This window comes from Arachis hypogaea, chromosome 15 (genome assembly GCF_003086295.3).
Source record: "Arachis hypogaea cultivar Tifrunner chromosome 15, arahy.Tifrunner.gnm2.J5K5, whole genome shotgun sequence".
NCBI lineage: Eukaryota > Viridiplantae > Streptophyta > Magnoliopsida > Fabales > Fabaceae > Arachis > Arachis hypogaea.
The window spans coordinates 152,872,480-152,898,840 of record NC_092050.1 but is presented as its reverse complement, the minus strand read 5'-3'; the positions used below and the strand labels follow the sequence as shown (position 1 = coordinate 152,898,840).

Genomic DNA, 26,361 nt, shown 5'->3' with positions numbered 1-26,361 from the left:
TTCGTCTCGGCCTCTACAACCGCATATGCAAGGGGTAGCATCTGGTCGTTTGGATCCCAACCAATGGCAGTGAGCAAGTGTCCCCCCTGGGGTGTCTTCAGAAAACAGCCGTCCAAACCAATGAAGCTCCTACAATGGCTGAAGCTCTGCTTGCATGCTTTCAAGCATATATAGATTCTCTGAAAGATACAGTGGCTGCTCATGGATAAGGATTCTGCTGCATTAACTTGTTCAGGGAACCTCTGCACCTGTATGCGAACGGATGACCCTGGATTTGCCCGCATCACCTCATGTGCATAGTCATATATCCTCTTATACTACTCTCGGAAGGTTCCCTGGATTTCATCCAGGGCAATCTGCTTGGTCCTCGTTGCCATTGACTTGGTGACAGTCAAGTTCCACTTCTTTTGAGCCTTTGACACTAACTCCCTAATCTTCACCTTCGGATTTGAACTGACCTTCTTCTTGAATGCCTTGCCAAGCCATCTCGAGTGCATAATCCCCACCCTGTGTGCCTGTGTACAAGTGTGACTCAGATTCATGCTGCGAAGATGCCAAGTATCCTCTTCTTTCATTTTCGCTGCATATACCCAAAACGGACACTCGCCAGTACAAACTGCCCTAACCCTCTGCAGATCACATTTCCTAAATGTGATCGCCCTAGCTGACTGCACGGCATATGCAGTCACAGTGTCCTTGAACTCTTCTCTGGATGCATACAATGTGCACACTTCCTACTTGTATTGGCTCATGTCTTTTTGAGGCTTGTGAACTGGATAACTCTGCCCCTGGTTCTCTGAATCTGAGACATCACCTCCAACCTCATGGTCATTCTCTAATTCATCACTCCTTGCTACATCCTCGTCTCCAAAGTTATCAGTTGCGACACCCTTCATTTTTCCTGCCCTACCTTTTTTATTCGCCACATTAACATCTTGAAATCTACTAACATCAGGATCAAGCTCATCTTCACTGTTCGTAAAGTTTGAATCATCTTCAGTCTCCTCCTCTTCCTCAGATGGTTTATACTCTGAATCAACGCTGTCACTATCATTATAGTTACCCATATCAGCTTCTAGATTAACATCATCACCACCCTCATTATTCTCTGCCCCAGAGATATCAGCAGCTGCTTCAGCATGTTTTGAATCAGGATGTTCTCCTCCATACAAAACCATCTGTTGTCCCTCATCATCCATCCTATGATCCCCCCCAACATCAATGTAGCCAGACGCAGGAAACACGTCTTCCTCCTCAACCTTGTGCACTACATACAAGTCAACATAATCTCTTAACTCAGCTATTTTGCACATAGCAATGGAATCTGCATCAGTTTTAAACAACTTCAAATGTTTCTCCAAGTCTTCGTGTGTAGGATCCTTGAACCACAACGAAGGGATGTTCTCCTGCACATAACCAAACTGCCTTAACTCTGCATAGGCTTCAAATACGGACCACCGATCACCATCAATCTCTTCTATCACTGTTGTTTCTCCCCCCACATACTCTAACGACCCATTCCGATAGATAAAAAACCCCCCATGGTAGACTTTCAGTTTAAAGTACACCATTGTCCTCTACAACAACCTACAGTGCCATATCACAGAAAAAGAAGAAAAATTAAAAAATAAATCGCACTGTGATGTTTATCCCTAATCTCAGTAAACAGTGAAACATACCTGAATGCCTATGCACGACCCTGCCTTCCAGTGAACCAGACTCGCCTTCGATCTTCAGTCCAAGAACACCGTCTCTCCTTTCATATTCTTACTTAGGGCACAGTGCAACTACATTGGTGAAGTGAAATATTCTGATGGGTTTTGTTGTTTACGTTGAGGGTTTGGAAGCATATGAAGGGGTGAAGTGTTTCGCGCGTAACACTTCAAGGATAGAAGGGTACTATGGTCATTTAGAAAAAATTTACACTGTAAAGGACGATTTTAATTTTAAATATGACTTTAAGGATGAGATTAAATCCAAATATACAAGAGGGACGATTTCGATTCTGACCCCTAACGTCAAGGACCAAAATCGTACTTATCCCTTAATCTAACGTGTGCTTTAAAATTACAAAAATGTTAAATACACAAAAAAAAATATCAAATTAATTACTTTATATTTATATAAATATATATTATTTTATTTATTTTAATATATATTTTATATTTTATTTAATATTTTACCCTGATAATTGATTTGATAAAAATTTTAAAGCACACATTAGATTAAAACTAAGTCTCAAGCAGTTTTCTTTGCCGAATTCAATATATATAATATCTATCATTTTTGAATTAAAAATGTTATTTGTGTTTTAAAATTTAGTATTTAATCAATTTTTTTAAAAATTTATTATTATTTAATTAATTTAAATATCTACTTTTTATATTATTTAAAAAATTAAAAAATTATTGATTTTTTATTAAAAATTAAATAAAAAATAATATTTAAAAGCTACACTGTTTTTGAATTAGAATATTATCATTATATTCTTTATATATAGGGATACAAGAATAACAACACTACTACAAACACAAACATCAAACAACATAAACATTCTCAAATTATTTAGTGATGGCCATATTTTTCTATTTAGCAACAATGGCAGCACTACTTTGCTTCCTCTTACACTCTTTTCATAGGAGACTATGTTGCAAGAGCCCTCTCTTAATAGATTGGCCTATTGTTGGCATGCTACCAATAGTGTTATGGAACTTGTTCCGGATCCATGATTTCATAACCGATGTCTTGAAACAAGAAGGCAAAACCGGCGAGTTCATGGGACCATGGTTCACCAACATGAACTATTTGGTCACTAGTGACCCCATCAATGTTCATCACATAATGAGCAAGAGTTTTGACAACTATGTCAAGGGCTCTGAATTTCGTGACATCTTCCAAATTTTTGGAGATGGTATTTTTACCACGGATTCGGAGACTTGGAGGTACCATAGATCTTTGCTTCTTTCTTTGTTTAAGAATAGAAGCTTCGAGATTTTTCTAGAGAAAACGATTCGGAAGAAGGTGGAAGCTAGCTTGATTCCTGTATTAGAACACGTGGTACAACAACGTGTTGAGGTGGATCTACAAGACATCTTCAATCGCTTCACATTCGACAACATTTGCAACATTGTTTTAGGGTATGATCCTAATTGTCTTTCTATTGAGTTCCCTCAAGTTGCATGTGAGAAGGCTTTTAATGAAGCTGAAGAGTCCTTATTCTATAGGCATGCTGTTCCAAAGAGTGTTTGGAAGCTTCTAGAATGGCTTCAATTAGGTCAAGAGAGAAAGATGAGTGAAGCTTGCAAGGTGTTTGACCAATTCATATACTCTTGCATAGCATCAAAGAGAGAAGAGATAAGCAAGTACAACAAAAGTAGTCAAATAGATGAAGCTCAAGTTGACTTGCTTAGTGCTTTGATGATGATGAGAGAACAAGAAGAACAAGAAAAGGGTCAAAGTCAAACATTATTAGTCAATGATGACAAGTTTCTAAGAGACTCAACTTTCAATATTTTTGTGGCCGGAAGAGATACTATAACTTCAGCTCTTACTTGGTTCTTTTGGCTTGTTGCTACAAACCCATTAGTTGAAACCAGAATTCTTGATGAAATCAAAGAAAATTTTGGATCAAATAATGATGAAATGAAGCACAAAGTTTTAGGCATAGAAGAGGTGAAAAAGCTAGTTTATCTTCATGGTGCTCTTTGTGAATCTTTGAGGCTATTTCCTCCTATTCCTTTTGAGAGGAAGCAACCAATCAAAAGTGACATACTCCCAAGTGGACATCATGTGAATCCAAGTACAATGATCTTACTTTCTTTGTTTGCAATGGGAAGGTTTGAAGAGGTATGGGGAAAAGATTGCTTGGAGTTCAAGCCAGAGAGATGGATCTCTAATAAGGGTAGTATTGTTCATATGCCATCTTACAAGTTCATTAGTTTTAATGCGGGTCCTAGAACTTGCTTGGGAAAGGACATATCTTTTATTCAATTGAAGATGGTGGCAGCTTCTATTTTGTGCAATTATCATATTCATGTGGTGGAAGGTCATCAAGCTATTCCTAGTCACTCAATTGTTCTTTTAATGAAGGATGGCTTGAAGGTTAGGGTAACTAGAAGATGCTTGTTTTGATGTATAAGACTTGTTGGTTTTAATTTCTATTCTTTACTATTATTGTTCAGAGCGAGCCTAAGCTATTTTTTTTTTATATTGTTAAGTTTTATTTCTACATAAATATAATAAAAGGTATCTTAATAAGATATTTTTAATTTAGTAATATTAGAAAGACAAAAAATAATTAATTTAAATAATTTTATTTTATTTTATTTAGTATTTATTTATTGTAATGTATATTAAATAAAATTAAAAATAATAAATTTTAATAATTTTTTATGAATATTTTTTGTTTCTTATCGATATAATTAATTATCTTTGTAACTTTCACGTCAAGTTAAAACTCCATTATGGAACTTATTTGGCTTATTTATTGTAGGGTGGGACTGCCCTAAGTTAAAAGTTGAATTTAGTTATTTAGGTACTGTGTACCCTACAAGGAAGTGTTACAATAATTCGTGTACATTTTGATACTATTTATTAACATCTAGCTAGCGACCTTTAATAAGAAAATAAAGGTAAGTCTCAAGTATTTATTGCTTTTAAGCTACATGAAAAATTGATGGAAAAGTTGAATGGCGTTAACATCATTTTAAACCCTTCCTACATCAAATTACATGGTATATATTACTCTTAGCACTCGTTACTATTTTACTTACGGGGGCAATGCTAGGTAGACAAAAAAAATAGTAAGAATTTGTTTTATTTAGCATTAATTAATTATCGCAACAATTAATAAATACTAAATAAGACAAATTATGACTGTTTTTTGCTAATTTTCTTTGGTTACCTTACTTAATGTGGACACTATCCAAGTAAAATTTAACATCTCATGCATATAACTATGGATAGAGTGCTATTGATATGTCACATATTACCCTTTATGCTATATATATATAATTGATGAGTTTGGAAAACTCTAAATTAAATTGATGATGATCAAATATTATTAACAGCAAAATTATTAATCTAATCTATATATGTTAATTAAATTAATTTTGCTGTGCAGGGTTTACATGGGCTGAAAAATAATCCTGGTGCAAGCCCAATCACATTCAACCTTTGGTTTTGATAATATATGTTGAATATGGCTGAATTGTTTTTTACGTTACTTGGGCCAACTTAATCAAATTGAAAAAGCTTTCCTATGTGTTTTATGCATGATCCAAAAATTTATCAGGAAAGCAAATGTTACCAATTGGGCCAGATTAAATTTAGATGCTACCAAGCCCAATATTATTTTTGATGAATGTTTCCAAGCTTAGTCCAAAACCAAGTTAAAAGGAAAGCAAGTTGGCTCCATGCTTTCAACAGATTCCATTTCTTTATTAGGGATGGATTTCAAAACTTAATTGCTAGCATTGGAAACATGAGAGAGAATTTGACATTGATTTGATTGAAGGCATCATTGCTACACGCCACACTAAGGGAAGTAAAAGCAAGTTATTTTCAATTAATTTGTTTAAACCACTTTGAATTGCTTTTCTTCAGATTCTCTTTTCTCTCTCATTCTTTCTTCTTCTTCGGTCATTATCCAGGAAGTAATGGAAGCTATGTTCAGCTACCAAAAGAAAGAAGGAGCTGCATGCATCAAGACCATCAAGCTAATGATGGCAAGAAAACATACTAAAATAAAAATGAGCTGTGGCTGAGATTGTCACCAAATATGGATAGATTTGGTGAGATAATCTTGGGTTCTTCATGCTCAAAAAGGAAGAAGAAGATTTCGGCCAGCAAGGTGAGATTCTTGGAGGCATGGCTTGTCTTTGATTCTGCTCAACCACCACAGGAAGTAGCTAGAGTGGCAAAGTGATGGTAGAGGCAGAGATTGAAGCAGATGAATTTATCATCATCATGAAGCATCAAGGGCCAGAAATCCATCTTGGAGAGCAAGCCAAGGATGGAGAGCTCGGATTGATGAAGAGTGATGACCAAGGAAGGACTAGAGGTAATTGCATGTTGGTTACTGCATGGTTATCTCTTCTCTCTCTGTGTGGCCGAACTGGTTTCTTGAAGGAAGAAGAAGTTGGCTTGGGTTTTTGGCTTCAAGTGTGGAGGCTTCTCTCTTCTATAAAAAGGGGGAACAGCCACTGGTTGGAGCAAGGAGTTAGAAGTAAGCAGTGAGAGTGCAAGGCACAGGATTCTCAGAGCTACCTAAGCTTACAGATTTTCTTCTCCTTCAATGTATTATGTTTTGTATTTTTCTGTTTAATTGTGTCATGTCTTGAGTCTCATGGAAAAAGACAAACAGTGAGGTTTGTATGAAAAAGCCATAGAGCGGAAAAAGGCAGTGAGTGCAAAATTAAAAGAAAAAGCCATAGATGTCTTAGAGTTCCTTTGTTCATCTATGTTGTGTTTCATGATTCTGTGGGAATCCCCTTGTAAGTTGGGTTAGCACTTTACAGTTTGTAATCAGGTTGATTATAGTGAAATTCCATCATTGTTGTGATGGAGACTAGATGTAGGCTGCACTGCACTTAGCAGCTGAATCAGGATATATCTTGGTGTAATCTTCCTTCTCTCCTACTTCATTTCTGTTTTCTACTGCACAAGAGCAAAAACCAAAAATGTCTCGTGCCAAGTGACGAGACAAAATAAAAAAGTCTCGTGGCTAGGGACGAGCTAAAAACAGAAAAGTCTCCTCTAAGTCCAGCAAGTGTTAGCAAGCAAAAAGTGGGCTAAGATTCAACCCCTCCTTCTCTTAGCCACTGAAACCATCAATTAGTATCAGAGTTTGGTCTCAAAGAGATCAAGCTTTGCAGCTTGGAGTAAAGATCCTCATGGTAGAAAACAGTGGCGTAAATGTGGTGTCCTATAATCTGACTGAAGGTCAATCAAGCAACAGACCTCCTCTTTTCAATGGGAAAAATTATACCTATTGGAAGGAGAGGATGAAGATATTTGTACAAGCAGTGGATTACAGACTTTGGAAGATTATCCTGGAAGGGCCTCAATTTCCAACTACCACAAGTGCAGAAGGAGTAGTCACTCTTAAACCAGAAGCAAGATGGACTGAGGAAGATAGGAAGAAGATAGAATTAAATGCCAAGGCAGTAAATCTGCTAAACTGTGCTATCAGCTTTGAGGAGTACCGACGGGTATCAAGATGCACAACTGCAAAGGAAATCTGGGACAAATTACAAATCACCCATGAAGGAACCACCATTTTAAAGAAGACTCGGACAGACATGTTGAATAGAGAGTATGAAATGTTTGCAATGAAGGAAGGAGAGTCCATTGATGAACTGTTCGAACGGTTCAACACCATCATTGTTGGCTTAGATGCTCTGGGAATTACACATTCAGAATCTGTGCTAGTGAGAAGAGTGTTGAGATGTCTTACAAAAGAGTGGGAAACAAAAGCTTTAATTATTTCTGAGAGCAGTAGCTTAGATTCCATGACAGTTGATGATTTGAGAGGAAATCTTCTTGCTTTTGAAAATACCTATTTGAAAAAAGATTCAAAAAAGAAAGGAATTGCTTTTTCTTCTGTGACTAACCCTCTGGATGATGAATCCAGTGATAACTCTTCTGAAAATGAGTTTGTGTTGTTTGCAGAAAATTTAGGAAAATGGTGAAGCTCAAAGGCAAAGGTAGCAGCTCAAGGAAGATGAAGAAAGACCTTAGTAAAGTAACCTGTTACAATTGCAAGGAAATAGGACATTTCAGATCTGATTGTCCCAAGTTAAAGAAGGAGGAGAAGCCGAAAAGAGTAAAGAAGAAGGGACTGATGGCCACATGGGAAGACTTGGAGAATGACTCAGATGATGATGATGAAGAAATCGAGACCAAGTCACAACCATGTCTCATGGCAGATCACATAGATCAGGTAGTCTTTCATAACCCTAACATTGAGGATCTTCATCTTATGATAGACCACCTTTCTGAAAAAATAAGATGCTTTCTGTTGGAAAATCAAGAACTTGAACAACAAATCACCATTCTTAAAGCTGAAAACAGTTTTCTTAAAGAGAAAGTGAGAGAGGCCGAAACTGCTTGTGATCTTGTTGAAGAAAATAAGCAGTTAAGAGCTCAAATTAAGAGCTGTGAAAGTAATCATTCCGTTCTTGCATATGTGGATTGTTTTAAGCAAAATGAAGAGTTGCTTAAAGAGGTTAAAAGACTTAAGGAAGACTTAGCCAAGTTCACCCAAAGTTCTGAAAATCTGAATCAAATCCTAGCTAGTCAAAAACCTCTTTATGATAAAGCTGGGTTGGGATTTTATAAATCTGAAAAATCTCATTTTGAAAACATTGCTTCATCTTCAAATGATACAAGGTATCAAGACCCAACCTACTTTAACAAAACAGCAACTCCAAGATTTTGTAGGCTATGCAATCGAAATGGACACTTTCCTATTCAATGTTTCTTTGGTGAAAGAATGATTGGTGATAAAGTTTGTAAAGTTGTTTTTGATTACAATGGCTTAGGACATAAGAGATGGTTTAACGTGAAAGGATCCAAGAAAATTTGGATACCTAAGGTCACTTAAGCTTGTTTTGTAGGTGTGTCTAGCATCCAAACGGAAAGAAAATATGTGGTATATGGACAGCGGATGCTCTAGGCATATGACCGGAAAGACAACCTTCTTCATAAAGCTTGATGAATATGATGGAGGACTTGTCACTTTTGGTGATGATGCAAAAGAAAAAATAGTGGCTGTTGGGAAAGTTGGTAAAAATTTTTCTTCTTGTATAAATGATGTTCTCCTTGTACATGGTTTGAAACATAATTTGCTTAGTGTTAGTCAATTGTGTGATTTAGGTTTTGAAGTTATTTTTAAGAAGTTTGTTTGCTTGGTTGTTTGTGAGAAAACTGGGAATATTTTATTTGAAGCCAAAAGATGCAACAATGTGTATGGACTAACTCTTGAGGATTTAAAGGAACAAAATGTAACATGCTTTACATCTCTTGAATCTGAAAAATGGCTTTGGCATAGAAAGTTGGGTCATGCTAGCATGTACCAAATTTCTAAGCTAGTCAAAAAGAATTTGGTTAGAGGAATTCCAAATATTAAGTTTGATAAGGATCTTACTTGTGATGCTTGCCAATTGGGCAAACAAGTAAAATCATCTTTTAAATCAAAAGAAGGAATCTCAACCAAAAGGCCATTAGAGATGTTACATATTGATCTTTTTTGTCCTACTAGAACTCAAAAGTTTAGGAGGTAAACACTATGGTCTTGTGGTGGTAGATGATTACTCTAGATTTGGTTGGATACTTTTCCTTGCTCAAAAGAATGATGCTTTTCATGCTTTTTTCACTCTTTGCAAGAAAATTCAAAACGAAAAGGATTTGAAAATTGCCCATTTGAGAAGTGATCATGGAAGAGAATTTGAAAATCAAGATTTTGAAAAATTCAGTGATGACTTAGGAATTTCTCATAATTTTTCATGTCCTAGAACCCCCCCAACAAAATGGGGTGGTTGAAAGAAGGAATAGAAGCCTTCAAGAGATGACTAGGGCTATGCTATGTGAGAATGAAATTCCTAAATTTTTGTGGGCTGAAACTGTGAACATAGCATGTTATATTTTGAATAGAAGAATCATTAGAAAAGGATTAAAGAAAACCCCTTATGAGCTATAGAAAGGAACCCCTCCAAATCTTAAGTACTTTCATGTTTTTGGATGCAAATGTTTTGTGCTTAATAATAAAGAAAATCTTGGAAAGTTTGATCCAAAATCCTATGAAGGAATGTTTGTTGGATATTCCACCACAAGCAAGGCCTATAGAATTTATCTCAAGGAGCATAGGACTATAGAGGAATCCATACATGTTACTTTTTGTGATTCTAACTTAATTCCCAGTACTGTGATAGATAATAATTCAGATGGTGAAGAAGCTGGAACAAGCAAAGAAAATCCCAAATCTGTTCAGAATGAAGAATCTGCCAGTCCAATTTTATCTCGTCAGATTGGAGGAGACATTTCCATTTTGTCTCCTGAGCAGGCATGAGCAACTGAAACAGTGAGACCACCAGAAGTTCATCAAAGCTCTACACCTATCCGAAAGCCTAGAGAATGGAAGTCCATGAGAGGTTATCCTCATGACTTCATCATTGGTAATCCCTCTCAAGGAGTAACAACAAGATCATCCACCAAAAGGCAAACCGAACCTAGCAACTTCGCTTTCTTGTCACAAATGGAGCCCAACAATGTCAAACAAGCTCTTGAAGATCCATCATGGGTCAAGGCCATGCAATAGGAGCTTGCTCAATTTGACAAGAATGAGGTTTGGACATTAGTACCTCATCCGGATGGTAAGAAGGTAACGGGTACTAAGTGGGTATTTAAAAATAAACTTGGTGAGGATGGACAAGTTGTTCGTAACAAGGCTAGATTAGTGGCCCAAGGTTATGATCAAGAAGAGGGTATAGATTTTGATGAGTCTTTTGCTCCGGTAGCTAGAATGGAAGCAATTAGATTGCTTCTTGCCTATGCCGCCCATAAAGGTTTCAAAATGTTTCAAATGGATGTTAAGTGTGCTTTCCTTAATGGCTTTATTGATAGAGAAGTGTATGTGGCACAACCCCCCGGTTTTGAACACAAAGAGTTTCCAAATCATGTTTTTAAATTAACTAAGGCTCTTTATGGTCTTAGACAAGCTCCAAGAGCTTGGTATGAAAGGCTTAGTGCCTTCTTGTTGGAAAATCAATTTCAAAGGGGAACCACCGACACTACTTTATTTATTAAAGCATCTAATGATGATATACTCCTTGTTCAAGTTTATGTTGATGACATTGTATTTGGATCGGCCAACATTTCCTTGTGTGAAGAGTTTGGAAAACTCATGACTAGTGAGTTTGAAATGAGTTTAATGGGAGAGCTTACTTTCTTTCTTGGCCTCCAAATTAAACAAACTCCTAGTGGTACTTTTATTTACCAAGGAAAGTATGCAAAAGAGCTTATCAAAAAGTTTGGCCTAGAAAATTCTAAATCAATGGGTACTCCAATGCATCCTAACACAAAACTTGAAAAGGATGATGATGGTCAAGATGTGGATGAAACAAGGTATAGGGGAATGATAGGTTCACTCATGTACCTTACCTCCTCTAGACCGGATATTGTCCAAAGTGTGGGTGTATGTTCAAGGTTCCAATCTCACCCAAAAGAATCCCATCTCACGGCTGTTAAACGCATCATTAGATACATTAAGGGAACTTGTGATTATGGATTATGGTATCCTAAATCTGATGACTTTTGTGCAGTAGGGTTTTGTGATGCAGATTTTGCGGGAGATAGAGTGGATAGACGAAGCACATCTGGCATGTGTTGCTTCCTTGGAAGCTCACTCAATATGTGGTCAAGCAAAAAGCAAGCCACAGTGGCTTTATCCACAGTTGAAGCAGAATACATTTTCGCATCTACATGTTGCACTCAATTAATTTGGTTAAAAACACAATTAGAAGATTACAAATTAAAAATCAATAGTATACCCTTATTTTGTGATAATATGAGTGCTATAAATATTTCAAAAAATCCTGTTTTGCACTCAAGAACAAAGCACATTGAAATTAAATATCATTTCATTAGAGAACATGTGCAAAAGGGAACTATTGATATTCAATTTGTAAAATCTGAAGACCAAATTGCTGATATTTTTACAAAATCCCTATGTGAAGACAGATTCTGCACCTTGAGAAAAAAATTGGGAATGTTTGATTTAAGTTTCATTGAAAACCTGTGAACTTTTAACTCTGTTCAGTTTTGTCTCGTAGATTAGGACGAGATAAAAATGCAGGCTTGATGGAGGAGCTATGATCAAGGGGGAGGCAACGCAGATTTAAATTTTCATGGGCCCACCTAATAATTCCTGACCCCACCATGGCAGTTTAGTTAGTTATTCTTTCTTTGAAAAATAAAATCACAAAATCCCTTGGATTGTCTTTTCATATCTTGTTGGAAGAAGCATGTTGTCAAATCATATCTTTTCCTTCCAACTAATCCCTTGATTCAAGGAAACTCCCTTTTTTTTGAAACTCCCATTTGGTTAATAACCGCGCCATTATGGTCATTAACTTTCCCATCATCTCTCTCCAATCCTCATTTATTGTACCACTAACCTCCTTCCACCCTCACTCTCTTTCGGCATTCACCCTTTCATATTCAACTTTTCCATTCATTCTATCATGAAAAAGAAAACTTCACTTAGGAGAAGTAGCCGAACCCCCATTCCAAAGAATCCACCCTTTTCATCACCTCCAACCCATACGCATATCCATCTCCATTCTACCTCTTCTTCCACCCATTCACCACCTTCCAAAAGGACCGAAACCATGCGCCGAAAGGTAGTTGCTCAGAAAACATCAGGGAGAGGCAAAACTGGAAAGAGCAAGCAACCCAGCGTTGAAGAAGATGAAGAAGAATCACATACCTCGCCCCCTTCATCATCACCAAAGAGATCTACTCCACATGCAAAAAGCTCTCAAAAGAAGCAGAAAAGTTTTGTGTTACATGACACAAGAGAGCCTGCAAATTTGGAGTCCCTCGAATTCAAGAACAAGTTTCACAAAGCTCACTCACATTTTGATCCCTCTCGGTTCTACTCATGTGCGTTCTATGAATTTCATAAAGATGTCTTGCTGAAACGACATCTCTGCCCCTCTTACTTGGTGAATCGTGAAAATCTGGCCACCAAAGTGGTTCTCACCATAGAGTAACAGTTTCTGATTCTATTATCCTATTTGCTCTCATTACTTCTTCTCTAATTTCATTTGCTTATATTATGATACGTCATATGTGGGAAGCAGTAAAAAGTACTAAAAAGGCTAATCTTCCATATGGCATGTTCCTCACATGTATATTTGAGTATTTTAAGGTTGATTTGTCTAATGAATCTGTTGAGAACAAGGTTTTCATGATTAAAGGAGGAGGAGTTTCGGGCAAGAAAGGCAAGCAGTCTGTTCACTCTAAACCATCTCTCAGCGATCTGGAGAGCCGTCCTGAACCCTCAAATGTCACTGCATCAATCCGGGAAGTTCTCAAAGAGTTTTGCAACATGGCCAAGTTAATACGTAAATCTCACAAGGCTGCCCGGAAATTGGAATATGAACAGGAAAGGGCTTGGAAGAAATGTCACGAACGAGTTGGTTTCATGATTAAAAGCTTTGATGATGAAATGGGGATAGGGGATTACGAAGATGATTCCGGTTCAGAGTTCAATATTTCTGATGATAAATGACTGTTTCTTTACTTTTACTTGATATTGGCTCCATTAGGCTCAATCTGTTTTTGTAGGAGCATGACTTGATACTCACTGCTCTATGATACTTTGATACACTCTTGTTACTTTATTATGGATATTTTGTTGTGTTGTTCATATTTTGTGCAGGTGCCCCTTGATGACAAAAGGGGGAGGAAAATTAGTTTCCAAAATTGAAATTGAAACTAATGAAACAGGGGATGAAATTTTCAATTGAAAATTCATGATCACCCTTATTCAAAGAATGCATGTTGTTATTGCATTTGTTTCACTATGGTTACTACTGTTGGAAATGCATTTGGCATTTGGTTTATGATGATGTTTCACAATATATTTGTATTGATCATATGAATGCCTGATTGTTGATTTATCTTGATGAACATGCTTGTATTGAAATAGGAATATTCTTATTCATCTTGGTAAACATGTTGGTTTGAAAATTTATTTTTGGCAGTATCTAACAGCTGCAATGTTCTTGATGTGATCATGAGTGATTCAAAAATATTTTCTTACTTGAATAATATTGCTCTGATATCTTGACTGAAAATATTTGAAAATTTTTTGAACTACATTGTTTTGAAATCAGTTGATGTGTGTAAAGTTTGAGCAGAAAATTAATTTATTGATAACAAATGAGTTTTGATTATCATCACACTCTGCTCATAAATCAAGCATTCAACATTTTAAAATAAATATGTTGAATAACATTGTTACTTGAAGCTTGATTAAAATGTTACAGGTTAGTGCTTCCCTTGGTAAAATAAGCATACATTAAGGGGGAGCCATGTGACATTTAGAAAGGGGGAGAAATTCAATCTTCAAAGGGAGTACTCATACTCAAATTTTTTTAGATTTCTTTCCATTTCAATTTTAATAATGTTTGTCATCAATGGGGAGATTGATGAGTTTGGAAAACTCTAAATTAAATTGATGATGATCAAACATTATTAACAGCAAAATTGTTAATCTAATCTATATATGTTAATTAAATTAATTTTGCCGTGCAGGGTTTACATGGGCTGAAAAATAATCCTGGTGCAAGCCCAATCACATTCAGCCTTTGGTTTTGATAATATATGTTGAATATGGCTGAATTGTTTTTTACGTTACTTGGGCCAACTTAATCAAATTGAAAAAGCTTTCCTATGTGTTTTATGCATGATCCAAAAATTTATCAGGAAAGCAAATGTTACCAATTGGGCCAGATTAAATTTAGATGCTACCAAGCCCAATATTATTTTTGATGAATGTTTCCAAGCTTGGTCCAAAACCAAGTTAAAAGGAAAGCAAGTTGGCTCCATGCTTTCAACGGATTCCATTTCTTTATTAGGGATGGATTTCAAAACTTAATTGCTAGCATTGGAAACATGAGAGAGAATTTGACATTGATTTGATTGAAGGTATCATTGCTACACGCCACACTAAGGGAAGTAAAAGCAAGTTATTTTCAATTAATTTGTTTAAACCACTTTGAATTGCTTTTCTTCAGATTCTCTTTTCTCTCTCATTCTTTCTTCTTCTTCGGTCATTATCCAGGAAGTAATGGAAGCTATGTTCAGCTACCAAAAGAAAGAAGGAGCTGCATGCATCAAGACCATCAAGCTAATGATGGCAAGAAAACATACTAAAATAAAAATGAGCTGTGGCTGAGATTGTCACCAAATATGGATAGATTTGGTGAGGTAATCTTGGGTTCTTCATGCTCAAAAAGGAAGAAGAAGATTTCGGCCAGCAAGGTGAGATTCTTGGAGGCATGGCTTGTCTTTGATTCTGCTCAACCACCACAGGAAGTAGCTAGAGTGGCGAAGTGATGGTAGAGGCAGAGATTGAAGCAGATGAAGTCATCATCATCATGAAGCATCAAGGGCCAGAAATCCATCTTGGAGAGCAAGCCAAGGATGGAGAGCTCGGATTGATGAAGAGTGATGACCAAGGAAGGACTAGAGGTAATTGCATGTTGGTTACTGCATGGTTATCTCATCTCTCTCTGTGTGGCCGAACCGGTTTCTTGAAGGAAGAAGAAGTTGGCTTGGGTTTTTGGCTTCAAGTGTGGAGGCTTCTCTCTTCTATAAAAAGGGGGAACATCCACTGGTTGGAGCAAGGAGTTAGAAGTAAGCAGTGAGAGTGCAAGGCACAGGATTCTCAGAGCTACCTAAGCTTACAGATTTTCTTCTCCTTCAATGTATTATGTTTTGTATTTTTCTGTTTAATTTTGTCATGTCTTAAGTCTCATGGAAAAAGGCAAACAGTGAGGTTTGTATGAAAAAGCCATAGAGCGGAAAAAGGCAGAGAGTGCAAAATTAAAAGAAAAAGCCATAGATGTCTTAGAGTTCCTTTGTTCATCTATGTTGTGTTTTATGATTCTGTGGGAATCCCCTTGTAAGTTGGGTTAGCACTTTACAGTTTGTAATCAGGTTGATTATAGTGAAATTCCATCATTGTTGTGATGGAGACTGGATGTAGGTTGTACTGCACTTAGCAGTTGAACCAGGATATATCTTGGTGTAATCTTCCTTCTCTCCTACTTCATTTCTGTTTTCTACTGTACAGGAGCAAAAACCAAAAATGTCTCATGCCAAGTGACGAGACAAAATGAAAAAGTCTCGTAGCTAGGGACGAGCTAAAAACAGAAAAGTCTCCTCTAAGTCCAGCAAGTGTTAGCAAGCAAAAAGTGGGCTAAGATTCAACCCCCTTCTCTTAGCCACTAAAACCATCAATAATTAACTTTTTTTTTATTATTATTGTTCAAAATTATATATTGCAGGTAAAGAATCTATATATATAGGTGCATGTTGATTCACCAAATGCATTATTGATTGGTCATTAATCAATAAGGGGTGGCCTTGGGACAGTTTATGAACAACAACCCCACCTTTGATTAATTGGTTTCCACAAATTCAATGTGCTCAATTGATATTATCATCAGTGGTGAATGAAATTGTCAAATTGATTGAATATATCATTTAGTCTTCTTTTTTTTTGCCATGTTCATTAATTAAAAAAATAAAAAAAATTATTTTTTAGTTAATCAATATTAACTACTGTTTTTAAAGTTTATAATTTGAAATCTAAAATTAAGGTTTATGATTTAAACTCTAAAATTTAAAATAATTAGCTAATATTAACTGAAAAAAAAGTTATAAGAAGTCTAATATCTAGTCGTGACAACGTGTCTAATCTCCAACCACTTTATTTTTAGGTCTTGAATCTTCAACGAATAAAATTTCTTCAATCCACATTATTTATCATAAAAGAAAAAAAAAATCTCACTTGATCAACTACCCTCGCTACAATAAAAGCTAGATGCAATCATCCAAAGTGAAGAGAATTTATTATTCCTTTGGTTATAAATTGATTTCATTTTTACTTTTAAAATGTATATCTATATATTAATTTTTAATATATTAAAGTGACCAAATAATAATTACTTTTAAACAAAAGAAATTATTTAATTTATCTTTGTTTATCATGTTAAACTTTTAAAATAAATAATTTTACGACAAAAATAACACTCAATTCATGCAAACTTGTGTGAGAGAGATGTAAATATACTTAAGAGTACACCATAAAATTACTTATTGCAAAATTTATTAAACTATTATATAGAGATATATAATAGTTTAAAAGGAATAATAATTTAAAAATATATTAAAAGGATATATTTAATACACTTCTCTCTTGATGCATGGAAATTTAAAAATGATGTCAAGACTCAAGATTCAGTTGAAACTTGGATCATCAACTAACTCAATGGCTATCAATTGTAAAAGTTGGCCTTACATACACAGGATGTAAATTAAATTAAAGTTTGTAGGATTTCATATTCATCGATCAGTAGTGATGATTCGACTAATAAAATTAAGATTTATATTATTTGTAACATTATCTCATATTAAAATTAGGTTTAAAGAAATTTAGTTTCTATTAAATATATGGGCTTTTCATAATTAGAGAAATAGAGAAAGACCTAAAACCTAAAACCTAATTTTTTGGTGATATCACTTAGGCCGGCTTACTTAGCTTCTAGGCTGCTGTATATATGACTTAAATTAATGATAAAATTATTGTATCAAATAATAAATAAATTCAATGCGGTATTTATGAGGTTTTTTTTTTTTTTTTGGACTTAATACGAGACAGTTTGATATATTATAAAGAATTATTAGGTGTTTTTGGTGGAGTTAAGCTTTACAATAATTTGTGACCAGAAGCTCTACAATAGTTTATAAAATTACCGTCCTGCATTAAAATTGTTTTTGAAACTTCAATTGCATTAATTATTATGTCTGTAAAATTGATAAAAATATTTTACGTTAGTCATTGATCTATTTTTTATTAATAGTGTGTTAATATAATTTAATAACGTAGATCATTAGTGATATATATTACTTCATGATTGATCACGTAAAATGATATAATACTGATACGTGATGTATCGGTGATGTATCGATGTGAACGGATCGATGTACCACATGTCATAATATTATTTAATTATGTGTCAACTTATATCACGTGTTGTAATATTATTCGTTTACATATTATTATTATAGATGTACTATATAAATTGATCTCTAATTTTGTATTAAGTGACTCATTTTGATCTCTAAAATTAAAAGTCGTGCACCAAAGATAAATAATAGAGGACTATCAGAATTTATTATTTTTGACCATTAATTAGTCATCAATATTTAAAAGTGTGGGTTAAAATATATTGTTGAATTGCTAAACTAAAGAAATTTATGGCTAAAAGTAATGGCTAAAAACCTATGAAGTATGGACACTTCGCTGAGTTGCCGTGTCCGCATGTCGGACACATTTTGGAAACGACACTCACCGACTCTTGTCTAACACGCGTGTCTGCTGTGTCCAACCGTATCTTAATAAAAAAAAAATTCTTCTTTGGATATGCTTGGACAAATCTAAATATCATCACGTGTCAGCGTGTCCACTCTTATTCTTAACATATATTCTTAAAATAAATTTAGATATAGTATATATTATTATTTATTAAAATAAAAATATTTTAAATACTTGATATAATTAAAATAAGACATTAAAAATAATTAAAAATTTTAATTTATATTTTAATATCAATAAAATATCAAAATATCATTATAATTTATCGAAAAATTACTTTATATTTTATATGTATGCGTGTCCCTGTGTTATGTAAAATTTTAAAATTCGCGTGTCGGCATGTCCCGTATCGTGTCGTGTCTCGTGCGTGTCCGTGTCAGTGTCCTTGCATCATAGTAAAAACAATAAATTCTCATGGTCTTCTAGCATCAAATTAATTCCTTCACAAACTTTTTTAATATTTTTAATTCAAAATTTTTAATATCTTAGGATGCACTAATTTCAATTCTATTTTTTTATATGTCATTTATATGCAAGTATTTTTATAAAATATTTTTAAAATTTTAGTTTTAGTTATATAAATTTTTTACAATAATTTAACATTGATAAATTTTGTAATATATAAGTATGTTATTTTAAAAAAATTATTTGATTGATTAAACACACTTTTTTTTGTCAAAATAAACACGCGTACTTTTAACAAGAAATCAAGAATCAAAATACACATTTTTTATTTTTTCCGATTTCTATAAAATATGAAATACACGTTTTTTGGAATTAAAAAATATATTTTTTAAACCAATCATATAATTCTTTTATTAAAAAACATAATCATTGTTGCCAGACATAACTTAAACCGATTATATATAAATGGACTAAATAAAGGAAGTCAGAGATGACAGCAAGAGTGTAGCTTGCAGTTGGAGGTACCTATATGAAATTTCGATGGCTAAGTCAGCAAGAGTTTAAATTAATTTATGTAAAAATTGGGTTGAGAAATATTTAAATTTGTGGGGATATTTATAGGAAGAGGTGATAACTTAGTCATCTAAATTGATGTTCTTATCTAAAGTGAGTGTAATTTTTTTCCTACTGCATGAAAAGTTATCTCACATTGCGTAATTATAAGTATTAAATTACTATGAAAGAAAATTTGTATAATTAAAATTAGAGCATTCAAAGATATTAAGAATTTTGAATTCATACCAAAAAAAAAAGAAAAAAAATTAGTGAAAGGACTAATTTGATACACGATATTCAATTTAAGGTACTAAAATTAGTTACTTAATTCAAAGTCAAGAACCAATTTAGTATATCTACAATGATGACATAGTAGATGACATGTGAACGAATAATGTTGCGATACGTGACACAAGCTAATACATGATAAAATAGTACATGTGATATACTTGTCCATATCAACATATTATGTGTCACGACCTGTCATCATATTATTACACGTGACTAAATTATGAAGTGACACGTATCGCTAATGATTCACGTCGTTAAGGCCACATCAGCATGCACAGTATATAAAAAAATTAAATGAGTCAAAGACTAATGTGGTGTATTTTTGTCAATTTTAGAGACGTAATTAATGTAATTAGATTTTTAGAGACGATTTTAATGCATGAGGCCGATTTTAAAGGCTATTTTAAAACTTAACTCACTTTTGATGTAAATTATAATTCTTATACGAATGTATTAATTGAATAATAAGTTATTAACAAGTATTTATAATAAAATTATTTTATCCTATGTGACATAAATTGATTAAAAAGAATAAATATTTTTGTTTTATCCTCAAAGTATTTAATAATAACTTACATTATTTGGTTTTTATGATATTTAATTGCACAAATTTCATCTATTCCATGAATCGAGCAGAAGTAGTACTGAAGTAGTATTAAATGTTATGGGGATAAATACGTATGACGCATGTAAAATGAATGTGCCCCGTGTTCAATGGATGGCCATCAATAAATATCAATATATAGATTTGCGTACCTAAAAATATAACAAGGATTTTTAAAATATAATAATAAAAAATTTTAATCACGCTTTTAATTTATTTAATGAATTTAGTGAATATGTGACAAATTGTTGGATATATAAAAATGGTTTTAAGATATAATTATATGGTTTTTTTTAAAGATATTTATATTTTTATATTTAATTTTTGTAGAATTAATGACAATATTCTTTTAAGATATAATAAAACCTAAAAAATTTTTAATTAGCAATAATAAAATTTTTTTAACTCTTTTAAACAAAAAAATCTTATAATAGTTAAAATACACACTTAATTAGTATGTATAAACAGTGGACAAGGATTTTATTTATATCTATTGTACATGTATAGTAATTATAATTTGTCACGTACGTAAATTATTGTGATTCTTTTATTGTCAATAAGTACAATGTTTTAAACAGACACCATTCTTAAAGAGTTATGTCATTTTAGCCAATAGATATAATATTTTAAACATATACAATTCTTAAAGAGTTGTATCCCTTTAGCAAAATGATACTATGTACCATTATTATAATTGACAATCTATAAATGGTTGGTAACTAATTATTAATATTAATAACATTAATGATTATATTAATTAATCAAATTTATAAATATTTTTTAATCCCTCATTATTTACAAAATTTTAAATATCATAAAGTATATGTATAAAAAATGTGCCACTAAAATTAAACATTCTTTTAGTATAAATTTTAAAATTTTAATGAAATAATAGATGTTTAATCGATTAAACATATATTTCATATGTTACTTATACCTTCCAAGTTCAAGAGTCTATAATTTTAAACACTTATATGACCTTGTGCTCATCATGGTTTCATGAATATTTATGAGAATAAAACCGCTAAAATTTTTTATTAGAGTGGCACCACTCCTATATTCATATAGGTGGAATCTTTTAAAAAAATAATATTATCATTCCATTAAAAGTTTTAATTCACCCTTCTAATTTATTATAAATAACACTAAATTCTATACCTTAGTGTTCTAATTGTTAAATATCTTATTATTACCTATTAAACCTTGAAATTAGTAGTCTACTAAAATAAGGTTAGATTCCTATTATTTAACAACAATAGAAAAAAATTCTAAATGTTTCAAAAATAATAACTAGAGACAAAAAATGACGTTTATCATTTTAAATTTTATATCATAAATTCTAAATGTTTCAAAAATTAAAAAAAAAAATAGTTAATATTAACTATTTAATTTTTTTTTTTATATTTTTTAAAATTTTAAAAATCGAAAAATCAAATACACAACCATTGTCCATACTCCATAGCATTAAGTTTGGTTAGATAGTAGATATGGTCGAGGAAGATAAAGTCAAGGCACGAAAATTGTCATTATCAGGTTCCATGGCTAGGAGATGAATCATTTAGCAGCATCCATGTTTAAGATTGAACAGCTTAGCTTTCCAATAAAACTTTATTTGTTAGAACTTCTCGAGTATATTTTCATAAGATAAATATTTCCTCCGTCATTTTTATTTTTAATAAATTTTATTATAAAATAATTAAATCTAAAAAAAATATATTACTATTAAACAAATGGGAAGAATCTATATCCTACTTACATACAATCTTCCATCTATATATATCCCCGTGGGCCGTGGCAAGAGTTCATCAACATACATACACAACAAATATAAAAAAGAGTTGCATAACCCTATCCGATCCACAAATTATACTTTCCAAATGGCCATATTGTTTCTCATTATACCAATCCTCCTATTATTCTCATATCTTGTTCATCGTAGAACAAGTTGTAGAACCCCTCTCTTGATAGATTGGCCAATCCTTGGTATGTTACCGCAAGTCCTTAGCAATTTGTGGCATATCCATGATTTTGTAACAAATGTTTTGAGACGAAAAGGTGGCACCGGTGAATTCATGGGGCCATGGTTCACCAAAATGAACTATATGATCACTAGTGACCCCATGAATGTCCATCACATAATGAGCAAAAGCTTTGACAACTATGTCAAGGGTCCCCAGTTTCGCGAGATCTTCCAAGCTTTCGGAGATGGTATTGTGGCCTCAGATTCCGAGACATGGAAATACATTAGGACCTTGCAACATTCCTTGTTCCGGCGAAAGAGTTTCGAGACCATGGTGGAAAATACCATTCAAAAGAAGGTTCTTAATAGCTTGCTTCCGATATTTGATCATGCATGGTTGCATGGAAAGGTTTTGGATCTTCAAGATGTGTTTAGTCGATTAACTTTCGACGAAACATGCATCATGGTTTTGGGGTATGATCCTAAGAGTCTCTCAATTGAGTTTCCATTGGTGGAAGTTGAGAAGGCTTTTGACGAAATTGAGGAATCCATATTCTATAGACACATAGTTCCAAGAAGTGTTTGGAAGTTTCAAGAGTGGCTTCAAATTGGTGAGGAGAAGAAGATGACAAAAGCATGCAAAGTTTTTGACCAACTACTATATTCATGCATTGCAACTAAGCGTCAAGAGTTAAATGAATGCAACAAAAGTAGCGGTGATGACTTGCTTAGTTCTATGATGGTGATGGGTGAAGAAAAGGGCAAAATGGTCCATGATGATAAGTTTCTAAGAGATGCTGCATTCAATCTTTTTGTAGCTGGAAGAGATACCATAACTTCAGCTCTTACATGGTTCTTTTGGCTTGTTGCTACACACCCATTAGTCGAGGCCAAGATTCTTGAAGAAATCGAAAAAGTTTTTGGCGCTGGTGTCGGAGAAAAACGTGAAATTTTAGGGATGGAAGATGTGAAGAAGCTAGTTTACCTACATGGTGCTCTATGTGAAGGTTTGAGGCTATTTCCACCTGTTCCTATTGAACGTAAACAATCATTGAAACGTGACACACTTCCTAGTGGTCATTGTGTTAATCCAAATTCAATTATTTTGTTGTTTACTTATGCAATGGGAAGGTTTGAAGATATTTGGGGAAAAGATTGCTTGGAGTTCAAACCAGAGAGATGGATTTCAGAGAAAGGAGAAACAATACACGTTCCATCTTATAAGTTTATTAGTTTTAATGCAGGACCAAGGACATGCTTGGGTAAAGACTTGTCTTTTCTTCAAATGAAAATGGTGGCATCTACTATTTTGCGCAATTATCGTATACAAGTTGTGGAAAATCATCCTACTACCCCAGCTCATTCCATTGTGCTTCTCATGAAGCATGGCTTGAAGGTTATGATAACAAAAAGACAATTTTAATTCCATCAACGAATTTCAATATCAAATGTCATGTGTATTAATATATATATTGTTTAAGTAATTTTTAATATATATTTTGTATTTTGATATGTATTTTAATATATATCTTAGTTTAAGGTTGGATACTGAATAATACGGTGGTTTAATGAACCTTATATCTATATGCTTGCACTTTGTAATTTTGTTTATAGAATATGAGGATGTTTGCACTAATTTCATTCATTCCATGAACCGAGCAGAAGTAGTATTAAATGTTATATGCGGAAAATGCATCTGTATGTACGTATGTAAAGTTAATGCATGTGATCCATGTTAAATGGATGGGCACGCAGATGGCCATCAATAAATATCAATAGATTTGCGTACCAAAAGAAATTACAAGGATTTAATCTTTTAAAAATATAATAATAAAAAAATTTTAATTAAGTTTTTAATATATTTAAGGGTCATGTTACACATCCATGTAATTTTGTATCAAAGTTTATCTAAATTGGTCCAACACCAAAAAAATCTAATACCATTAAATGAAACGTGAAATACACGTAGGGCTGACAATGGGTAGGGTAGGGTAGGGTTTAGACTCTACTCTAACTCTACCCGAAGGTTGAAAACTTTTTTAAAATTCTATCATATTCTACCCGCGGGTTGAGAATCAACCCTAACTCTATCCGCACCCTAAAGTTCTAAACCCTACCCTACCCGATCCTACTCGCAGAAACAAAAAAATGTTCAAATAAATATAAAATTCAACCATTCCAAATTTCACACATATTAATAAAATAGAAAATAAAAAACTAAGTTCAAATTAAAATTAAAAACAATAAAATCTTAAAGAAATTCAACATAAAATTACAAATAATATGATCATCAACTAGCTTAGTGATTATTTCAAGTTTTTATAAGAAGAAGATTGTGAGGACAAGACTCACTTTCTTCACTACATACATAACTTTTACATATATATTATATAATATATTAAGGATGCGGGTAGGGTAGGGTAGGGTATACCCTAAACCCGTATCCTACCCTACCCGCAGGCAAATTTGCACCCTACCCTACCCTACCCGCAGCGGATAGGGTAGACAACCCTACCCGAACGGGTTGGTCTGGGTTGAGTACCCGCGGGTAGAGTATATATTGCCAGCCCTAAATACACGTGCCCAACACATACGAAATGACTGCTCTTGCCTAACGTTTCTTCTCTTTTCCCCGCGCTTCTTCTTCTTCTTCTTCTTCTTCTTCTTCTTCTTCTTCTTCTTCTTCTTCTTCTTCTTCTTCTCACGCTCGTTTACGCACGGAGCGTCTTTTTCTTCGCATTCCTCCTCCTCCTTCTTTTTTGCGTTCCTTCTTCTTTACGTGTTTTCTCCTTATCGTCATTCTTTCGTTGTTGTTGCTGCTATATTTTTTGTCTTTTCCTCCTTCTCTCTCTAGTGAAAAAGCAGTAGAAGGTGAGGAGAAAGAGTTTTGAATTGTGCATAACAGAAATGAATCGAACATGTCATTATGGTGAAACAATTGTATAGTACTGAGTGAACGAAACATAATATAATATATAAAATCAAATTCAAACAGCTTTCTGCATAATGAACCGAACACAGTACTCATGGTGAAACAATTGTATAGTAGTGAGTGAACAAAACATAATCCATTATATAAATTCAAATTCAAACATCTTTCTGCATAATGAACCGAAAACGTCATTATGGTGAAACAATTCTATAGTACTGAGTGAACAAAACATAATCCATTATATAAAATCAAATTCAAACAGCTTTCTTCATGATGAATCGAAACACGTACTCACGGTGAAACAATTGTGTAATACTCAGTGAACGAAACATAATCCATTATACAAAATCAAATTCGAAACACCTTTGTCTACAATTTAGATATTATCAATTCAATTGAATTCAATTCAATTCAGATTCAGAACATCTCTATCCATTCAATTCAATTCAAATAAAATTAGCAATTGCATTCCATTGAATTTGATTCAGAATTAAATAATCCAAACCTCATCAAATTGATTTGTTTTGGAAGAATAATCCAAATCGCTCTCATTCAACTGATTTGAAGTTGATTCATTCATTGTTTCAATTCAGAAGTTCAAATCGAAGAAAAAAACGAGGAAGAAGAATGACGAAACTTATTACGTTGAAGTCAATCCAGATCCATAACAAAGAACGCGAGTAAAGAAGAAGAAAAACAAGAAAGAAAACGCAAGCAGAGAAGAAAAAGAACAAGAACAAGAACAAGAAAGAAGAAGAAGAAGAAGAAGAAGAAGTAGAAGAAAAAAAAGAAACAAAGTGCAAGCAGAGAAGAAAGTTTAGGTTGCAACAGAAGATTTACGTTATATGTAGCGTGTGAATCACAAACGATTTAGAGATTGGAAGAGGCGCGTATAGAAAAAATGACTTGGATAACATCCATATATTTTTTACATGGATGTGGAGCATTATTGTATATTTAATATATTAAATAAGTAAAAAAAAATTGTTTTTAATAATATTTAATAATTTTTTAAAATATTCTTAAAATGAGTCTTTTTAAATACATATTAACAAAACCTAAACTTAAAAAAATGCTAAAAATTAAAAAAAAACTTTCAAAATAGGACGAGACATGTGATATCATTTTAAATAATTTGAATGAATGAAAGTTAATTAGCAAAAAAAGTAGTACTTTGATGAATAATTTGGAGGTGGTGAGGCCGCCAATTGAAAAGCCGGGGATTGCGGGAGAATATGATTAAGGGAGAATTTAATCCATACACTTTCCAACTACAACATCTTCTCTTTCCCTAAAATCCAATGACTAATGACATGAACTTCATTTCAGGTTATATATCAAGAATTATGAAGGAGTAATTACACCTGAAACTGGCATTAGAGGGTTGTTTTTCGGACATCCTGATGAAAGGGATTAACAGAATGTTTATTGAGAAAATATTT

At 33.4% G+C, this 26,361-nt stretch overlaps 2 protein-coding genes across 2 annotated transcripts; both read left to right on the top strand.

Annotated features, from left to right (window-relative positions):
- The first annotated feature begins 2,527 nt into the window (after nt 1-2,527).
- On the top strand, nt 2,528-4,276 carry LOC112751424 (alkane hydroxylase MAH1). The gene has a single exon (XM_025800567.3). It carries the CDS (start codon nt 2,572-2,574, stop codon nt 4,129-4,131), a length of 1,560 nt encoding a protein of 519 aa, XP_025656352.3. The 5' UTR covers nt 2,528-2,571; the 3' UTR covers nt 4,132-4,276.
- Nucleotides 4,277-21,848: 17,572 nt separating this feature from the next.
- On the top strand, nt 21,849-23,494 carry LOC112747253 (alkane hydroxylase MAH1-like). Its single transcript, XM_025795214.2, has one exon. The coding sequence runs from the start codon at nt 21,905-21,907 to the stop codon at nt 23,408-23,410; it is 1,506 nt and encodes a 501-aa protein (XP_025650999.1). The 5' UTR covers nt 21,849-21,904; the 3' UTR covers nt 23,411-23,494.
- The last annotated feature ends 2,867 nt before the right edge of the window (nt 23,495-26,361 follow it).